Here is a 9,027-nt window from a genome sequence, read left to right as displayed (position 1 = left end):
TTTTTTTTTTGATATAACTGGAACACGGATTTTTGAAAAGTGGGGCGAAACTCTATGTTCCTGAGTTAACACCAATTTATTTAGGGTTAAATATGTGCATGGATATATTACAAATTTGGTCCTTCTAAGTTCCTTTTTGCTCTCTATATTGTTCATGGATTGCTAAAAACTTGATATTGTAGTAGTTCTTATTTGTGTAGAATTGTTATGCAGAGGTAACTTTAGCTTAATAGACTATTATGATATTAGATTCATAAGTAAATCCTTAAGTTTATAATTTTTTTTTTGTTTTTTTTTTAAATATATTTACCTTAAGTATTTTTTTTCATATAATATGTATTCATGCACAAAAAAACATATTTATATACAAAAAAGAATATATTTAATAAAATATTGTATTTATGTTTTTTTAAATATTATTTCTTTATATATATGGGTTTTCTTGCTTGGTCATACATTTAAAACTTAAATTTTTAGAAGTATAAATATGTATTTTATAGTATAGTTTTTAGAAGTGTATATATATATATATATATATATATATATATATATATATATATATATATATATATATATATATATATATATATATATACATAGAGAGAGAGAGAGAGAGAGAGAGTTAGGTTCAAATGTTTTTGACAACTATTGTGTGATTGAATGCACCAATAGGAATTGAGGAATAATTAAATAATTAAAAAAATTGAATAAGGGTAATTATGTAACTTTAGAATGATAATTAAAATAAAATCCCTTAATTAATGAGAATTACCATAAAAATCTCTTTGACCAACTACTTAACCCTAGCCTTAAACCTAACTCATCATCGTTTCTAATCCACGTCTTCTGCTTCTTCTTCTACAATCAATCATCAAGATTCAAAACTCATTACCAGGTAATTATCCTTCTCCAATCAATTATTAAGATTTTCTTTCTTTTCATAAACTCATTTTTTTCTTTAATCGATCAATCATCATCGGTGATGATGGTGGTGGAGGCAACTTGTCACAAGAATTGATGGAAAACGCGTGTAGCCTCTTCCTCGTCTCCTCCGCTACTTATAAAATGGTTCAATTATGTCTCACGGTTGGCTTCTTCTACTGCTCCGCTTCTTCACAAGACTAAACCATTGTAACTGAAGATGAAAAAGGCGTCGCCACCAAATAATTTCAATCCCAGGTACTTTTAATTTTTTTTAGGCTAGTAATTCAAATTGACATCTGATACTGGTGCACATAATCTCAAAAGTACTTAACTTTTGATTGTGAATTATGTTTTCCAGATTTCAAAACCCAATTTTGATTGCCAAAATTGGTAAGACTATCACTAATTTTTTTGAAGAAACTGAAGAAGCACACCACGTGTTTGATAAAATGTCTCAATGAAAAAACAGTTAAAAATCATTAATGTTTTTACTTCACTTTGTTCCTTATTCTTTTCAGAACTATATAACTCAATTTAGATTGGGTTGGATGCCATTTTCATAACAATAGGTTGATGCTAGTTCCTTATTCTGTCAGAATTTGTAGTTTAATACATTGAACATATCGAGAAGAAACACATGGAACCCGAGGAATGTTAGTTCCTTATTCTATCAGAATAGGTTGATGCTTGATCCTTATTTTGTTTGTTGGATATATTCTTGATAATACAAATTCTTAAATAATATTCTTGCAGAATAGTTTATTTTGTAAGAATATTATTTGTTGTATTCTGATAGAATTGTAGTTAATTATTTGTATGTTTAATGTGCAGGTTTTACAAGTGTATCACTACAAATTACTTGGCAATGAATTTCTGGTAGAAAAGGCTTCAAGAATGGCTTGAAGACCTGATGGGAAAGGGTTGAAGAATGAATTAAAGAATGATCAAACTCATTTTTTAAGAATGTTGTTATTTTTTAAGAATTATACTTGTTTATTCTTTCAGAATGTTTGTTATTATTCAATGAATCACAATCATACAATGTAATTTTTTGATATATTATTAGTTTAAGAATCGATTTTGTGTATTCTTTCAGAATGTATTTACTAGTTTATGTTTGGCATTCTGCCATTCTGACAGAATAAAATCGAAAAATACATTCACTAGTTTATGGTTGACACTTTATCATTCTGACAGAATAAAATCGGATTTTTAAATTTGAATTAATTTAAAATATTCAGATTTTTAAAAAATAAAGGAATTAATCATCCCTAAAAATCCGAAAATTTCCTTTTTTAATATAGGTTAATTGACTAAAATGTCCTTATGCTGAAATTTGTGTGATTATATGGTACATGCTATCCTATTCTACTATCATAGACCCTCAAATCATGACATTTGATTATATTCCATCCGATGATCCAGATCTGTGCATTCTGGCACACAATAGTTAGTAAAAACAAATTTGGTCCTTCTAAGTTCCTTTTTGCTCTCTATATTGTTCATGGATTGCTAAAAACTTGATATTGTAGTTCTTATTTGTGTAGAATTGTTATGCAGAGGTAACTTTAGCTTAATAGACTATTATGATATTAGATTCATAAGTAAATCCTTAAGTTTATATATATTTTTTGTTTTTTTGTTTTTTTTAAAAAAAATATATTTACCTTAAGTATTTGTTTTCATATAATATGTATTCATGCACAAAAAAACATATTTATATACAAAAAAGAATATATTTAATAAAATATTGTATTTATGTTTTTTTTAAATATTATTTCTTTATATATATGGGTTTTCTTGCTTGATCATACATTTAAAACTTAAATTTTTAGAAGTATAAATATGTATATTATAGTATAGTTTTTAGAAGTATATATATATATATATATATATATATATATATATATATATATATATATATATACACACACACACACACTACTACTACTACTACTATAAAACATGTTTATATTTCTTGAAGTATAATACCAAGGTCGTAAAAATCATTCGACGATAGCTTAGCGGTCGATTGCGGTTAAGAGATTAATTGGTCTTGATGAAGATTAATCGTGACTATAAATTATTAATAAAAAAATATATAATAAATAAATGACCATAAAAAATCATAACTAGTATTTAAACATTTAAGTCATGATCCATCATATTATAAGTCTAAAATAAGTTTAATAATAACAAAACATACATTTTTCATATATTTGAATGTTCATCTCCTTTTAGTCCATGAGTTCTTCCAATATTTGAATTCACCCGAGTCATATTCATTTTCTCTTACTTGTACTATCAGCTTCATCATTTGGACGTTTTAAAAAAATATTATTATTATAATCAATCTATTTTTAGAAATAGTTAAATTTCTTTTATAAGATAGTATATATATATATATATATATATATATATATATATATATATATACTATCTTATAAAAGAAATTTAACTATTTCTAAAAATAGATTGATTATAATAATAATATTTTTTTAAGACGTCCAAATGATGAAACTGATAGTACAAGTAATCATTAATAAAATAATATTAAATTTTAACCATATTTTAAATTCAAATATTTATCATCAAATCTCCTTATATTTCTCAACAATTTGATATGGTTCCCTCAAATTTCGGATTTCATTCAAATTTTGAACCCTTTTAGATATCCTTAAATTTAGCATGTTGATTCAAATATCCCTCCAATCGCATATACCTCTTTGCTCCCTCCTCTGCTATAAAGCCCACCGTCCAGGAACATAAAATGACTACATTTCCCAAATAACACCATAGTTTGATTATTTTTTGTTCGACATGTACTTTCTTTTGTAACATAACATTTTTGTAGAGGAAACATATCACCGAAAGAATTTACACTGCTAGTATATATATATATATATATATATATATATATATATATATATATAATATCATGATATTTATATAAAAACGTAAATACAATATCTAACTAAGCATTTTTTTTTGTATATAAATATATGATTTTTCTGCATACAATACAAAAAAGAATAAGTTAGGTTAAAATACGTCAAGTATATATATATATATATATATATATATATATATATATATATATATATATATATATATATATATATATATATATATATATATATATATATATATATATATTTGTAAACTTAAGCGTATTCTTACGAATTTAATATCATAGTAATTTAGAAAACTTGTTATCATAGGTAAAAGGGTAAAACAATTTTTTTTTTTTTTTTTTTTTTTATAATATCATGATATTAATAAACATAAAAATCAACTTAAGGTAAAATCAAATAATTTTTATAAAAATGAAGACTTTTATGACAATTCCTTTTAGATTATGTACTTTTTGTTTTAAAATAAAATATATGAGCTTATAATTTCAAATTTCTTCTAATTCATATTTTTGTAATAAAAGCTAAAGCTAAATTTTTTCAGAACCTTAAAGTTTGTTGTAAAACACGCTATATAACGATTATCTTGCTCTTGGATCAAACTGAAAAAACAATATAGTAACTTAATCGTAATATAATACTATTTATAATTACTAACATTTTTAATAATTGTTAAGGTTAAAGGCAATTTGATTGCAATTTCTTGCCCTTTTTTCTATTCAGGACTTTAAGTCACGGGTTTATAAGTACGTATTGTTATATGTACTTTTTTTGACAATAATTTTTTAAAAGGGGCACTACCATTAAAGTTAATGAAAAATAGTACATAAATGTTCCGAAAGTGCAAATATGGTCAGTTTGTACAGGCCGATAATGCACGTCGCATGTGTCTTGTATGTTTTGTTCCAAATTTAGGGACCAAAAATTCAATTTACACTCAATATTGTTGGCTTTTTTTATTTTAATTAATTATTTATTCACTTTAATGTATCCATACATTAATTTATTGGATCATAAAAATGTAAAATCCAAACAAAACCGCGTTAACCAAATATACTCTATTACTCTTGATATTTACAGTTGTCTAATTATTGATTCCAGTTTATATTATTTTGAAAAAATGTGTAGCTAGGAAGACTTTTGAATTGTGAGATACCATTACAAGATCAATATACAGGAATATTATTCCATGAATTATATATATATATATATATATATATATATATACACACACGTGTGTATGTGTGTGTTCATTTTCCATTAATTTGTTTTTTTTTTGATTTTACCATTAAAATCATAAAATACTTACCGATAACATACCACTTTACATTATTTTTTAATTAAAATTAAATAAAAAATACAATAAAATACAGATTAAAAAAAAAAAAACTAGTTTTCATTCAACAACAAGAAAAAAACACGTTACACTAATTTAAAAAAAAAAAAAAAGAACGAAAGTATAAAATAAAATGCAAGAAAACATAAAAAGTTCAAACATAAAATAAACTATACCCCTACAATCCTAGTTTATTTTGGGAAAACATAAAAATTTATACATAAAAAAAACTATTCTTTTCATTTTTAACAATCCTTCAACTTTAATCAAACTTTGAGACGTGAAAAAGGTTAAAGATTGTACTTTCATATTGATGCATGGCAATACTAACCACATTAATATCTTTTTCGTGTTGGTTAAAAATGTTAAAGGTTGTGCTTTCATATTGATGCATGAAAATACTAACCACATTAATATCGTTTTCGTGTTGGTTGTTTACCATGTTGTAAATTCCATTGAATTAACAACATTTTAATTTCATATCACGTCACTTCAAACGTATTTCGTCGGGATTTCGACTTACAGAACCCATTAAGCTATAGAAAATGCTTCAGACTTTTTCCCAAAAATCTCTAGAGGTTTGACTAACTCTGTCTTCGGAAGTTGACACTCATGCTAGTCTTAACTTCTCTTATTCCTTTTCCGACTAATTTATCATTTTGTGAACTATACAAATGTATGAATGTGAGTAAAAGGAGAAAAATTATATGAAAAATAATGTGGTTTGTAGGAGAATTTATAAAGGTAAAATTTAATAAAAAACTAAAAATATCCAAAGTAACCGTTAGATGGTCAAGGAAAAGCCAAAGAGCAAGTGGTTTTCATTAGGCGTTGTAGGTCGTCTTTGGTATCACTAAACACCATGACCACGCCCCACTATGAAGGTGCGGGCCAGTGTGCACGGACCACGATCGTGACCATCTAGACTACGACCCAATTTGTGATGACCATTACAGATGATCTTAGATATAATGTTTATTTATTTATTTATAAAAGTTATGTGGATAAAAATGGAACTTGGACCAAACCTAATTTTAATATACCATGTACGATTAAGTTGTAATTTACTCTAAGGTTATTACAAATTTACAACCCGTTAGTAATTTAGACTTTAGACTATAAAATTGTGATGCAATTCTAAGCTGCAATTAAAAAAATTCTATATAAACCGTTAGAAATTCGGTTATTATTTTAATTAATAAACATATATCCACAATTATATATAAAATGTGACAGCCCATATATCCGATGTAATTCATATTGACCCGTTTCTAGCTAAATATATCAAAATTTTCAAGGTTTTTTATTGATTTATTTTTTATAAACAAAATACAGTTTTGATTTGAGATCTTATTAAATCTAATATATAATTTTGCAAAGAACAAACAAACAAACACAAATCACCGTGAAAATTAAACGCGAGTATTGATATTTACTTCCATTAAACATCAAGAATTACATGGAAAAAAATGTTGCATGATCATTTTACATGGATCACAACACAAACAAATTATATGTATAAGTTTTTGCTAATTCTCTTCCTAAAAATTCCAAAACCTCAAACATGTGATTTCTCTCGAGTCTTACATGAAAAAAACGAAAACCCTTATATTTTTCGTGTATATATATATTAATTTAAATTTATTAATTAATTTGTGAAAATTAATGTGCTTGATCTAGTTATAAAGAATCACCCAACCCCCTTGCTTCACAACCCTTCATGATTCTAAGTCTTTTGCAAGAACTTATGAACATTTCCCATGGAACATCACCTACAAGCATCCAATCTCCATCTTTGTCTTCATAAGTTGGTGCATGCTCTGACCCATTGTACCCTTCCCTCTCAGAGTACAACCCTATGATGCACTTAAACATCTCTTGCAAACCCTTCATGAGTTCTCCGTAGCTTTTGTACATTTTGAGGTCTATTTTCCTCAGATATGGAGCTCCATCCATGCTCACTTTCACATAATTTCCTTGAAGCACGTTTCTCCTGTAAGATCTCACCGGTGGCCACCCCACAACTTGTTCCCTGAAAGCCATTAATCACCACTATAAGTTTTCTGTACGTATATGGGTGTCATGATCAAAATTAATATGGAATTTATTCTAAAGTTTGCATGGGGTATGCAACTTACTTGGTGGGTGGTGAAAATCTTGATTCATTTTCATCTGTGCAAGTGCTTGATCCCATCTCCGATGAACTCCTTTTGTTGCCGGAAAAGCTCATTTTCATCTCCGGCTGGTCGTCGGTTCCCGGCAATCCTAATTTGAGCTCGGTTGCGAGATCAATATTCTCAAAAAGGTTCAAACAAGTTATCTTTTGATCCATTGTAATACGTGACTAGATCTGTGACGGTGGTTGGACGGAATTGGTGGATTTCCGGCGGGTTTCTTGAGTTTTCCGGCGGTGTTTGTTATGTGAATGTGAGAGAGAATTGATCAACTTGTGTTGTGGGTTGTAATCTAGTGGCAGAATAGGAGTTTTATATAGAAAGGTTTTAGGGTTGGGGACATGATATAAGTGAGTTATTCTCTTTGTGCATGGATTTCATGACAAAGAATATTGATGCCCACTCGCACATAGGAAACAGAAAAGAAAAAAACTATATTAGCATATTTTTAACCAATTTAGATTATAGTGATATATTTTTATTATAATTAATAGCATGTTGTAATTTTCAATCATTGGAATTTGTTTGACCAATAAATTGTGATATAATTAATGTAACAATTATGTGAAAATTATATATTAATTAACGGAAAGTAAATCAGTTATACATCGATAAGAAATATTGTGTTTTCTTGAAATGGGTGAAATATACAATTCATTTAACCTAAAATGAGAATTGGTTGAAATGTGTAACATTTCACAAGATATTCTCCAATGAAGTTCTGTTGTGGCGTCTATAATTAGTTAATTACAGTTTCATAAACAGTAATATATATAAGATCCGGCGTTTTTGTACATTAAAGTAATCCAAAAAATTCTTATAAAGTTTTTTTTGTTGTTTTTTATATAAAAGAAAAAACATTAAATAAAGGAATAAGCTTATGGCATATTGAGGAGAGGGGGTGGATTATGATTATAGATTTAAAGTGGCATCCAAGAATAAGAATCACCTGTTCTAACAAAATTATTGGGATCAAATACACATAAATAATTTTATATTGATCTAAAAATCAATTTTGTTACAATAGTTAGTTATTCAATATTTCTTAAAACTTGACTACTTTTAATTAAAGAATCAAATTAAACATAAAAAAAAAATCATAAATATATGTATTAAGTATTAAACTATTAAACTACAATTTCCATATCTATAAGTAAACATTAGGCATTAAATTTATACATTTTACTATAAGGATAATACATAAAATAGTAGTCAAATTTCAGTTTTGTTTCCTTATACCTCAAAACTTTGTTTTTTTGAAAATATTTAACCTTTCAGGTTTATTTTTGCTCTATTCTTATAAAACTCTATGTCTTTTTGCTCAAGTTCTATGTAATGTGAAAAAAGATTACCTGCTCTATATGTTTATGATAAACAGTGAATAATGTTTTTTTTTTTTTTTTCTTTTATTAGACATGGATATTCATTATATGTCATCCATAAACAAAGCCAAGTCATACAGTTTCTCCCGTTTCGAACCCTTATGATCTCTTACAATGGATCGATCCCTACTTGTTCTCCTCATTGACAGTCCTGGCTAAACAAACACGGGAGCTCGAAAACATCATAATGAGTTTTCCAAATTGCAAGGTTTAAAAAAAGCTAGAAAGAGTCGTTTTTGGCGATGCTACTAAATAACCACTTTTAGAACTGTAAAGTGCACTATTTTCCTGACCAATCC

The 9,027-nt window shown here is 26.8% G+C and overlaps 1 protein-coding gene across 1 annotated transcript; it reads right to left on the bottom strand.

Moving 5' to 3' along the window:
• Nucleotides 1-6,578: 6,578 nt before the first annotated feature.
• LOC145048592 (auxin-induced protein 22D-like) lies at nt 6,579-7,649 on the bottom strand. Its single transcript, XM_078997124.1, has 2 exons — nt 7,311-7,649; nt 6,579-7,204 (listed from the first exon to the last, which is right to left on the bottom strand). Exons 1-2 carry the CDS (start codon nt 7,502-7,504, stop codon nt 6,853-6,855), a joined length of 546 nt encoding a protein of 181 aa, XP_078853250.1. The 5' UTR covers nt 7,505-7,649; the 3' UTR covers nt 6,579-6,852.
• Nucleotides 7,650-9,027: the final 1,378 nt, after the last annotated feature.

The sequence above is a fragment of the Lactuca saligna genome, chromosome 5 (assembly GCF_052625555.1).
Source record: "Lactuca saligna cultivar CGN05327 chromosome 5, ASM5262555v1, whole genome shotgun sequence".
Classification (NCBI taxonomy): domain Eukaryota; kingdom Viridiplantae; phylum Streptophyta; class Magnoliopsida; order Asterales; family Asteraceae; genus Lactuca; species Lactuca saligna.
This window is presented reverse-complemented; position numbering and strand designations above follow the sequence as displayed.

Excerpts from the sequence above, each read along its gene's own strand:
- LOC145048592 (XM_078997124.1), bottom strand. The coding sequence starts at position 7,504 with ATGGATCAAAAGATAACTTGTTTGAACCTTTTTGAGAATATTGATCTC. Across the intron at positions 7,205-7,310 it reads AGATTTTCACCACCCACCAA|GGAACAAGTTGTGGGGTGGC; the intron begins GTAAGTTGCATA and ends AATGGCTTTCAG.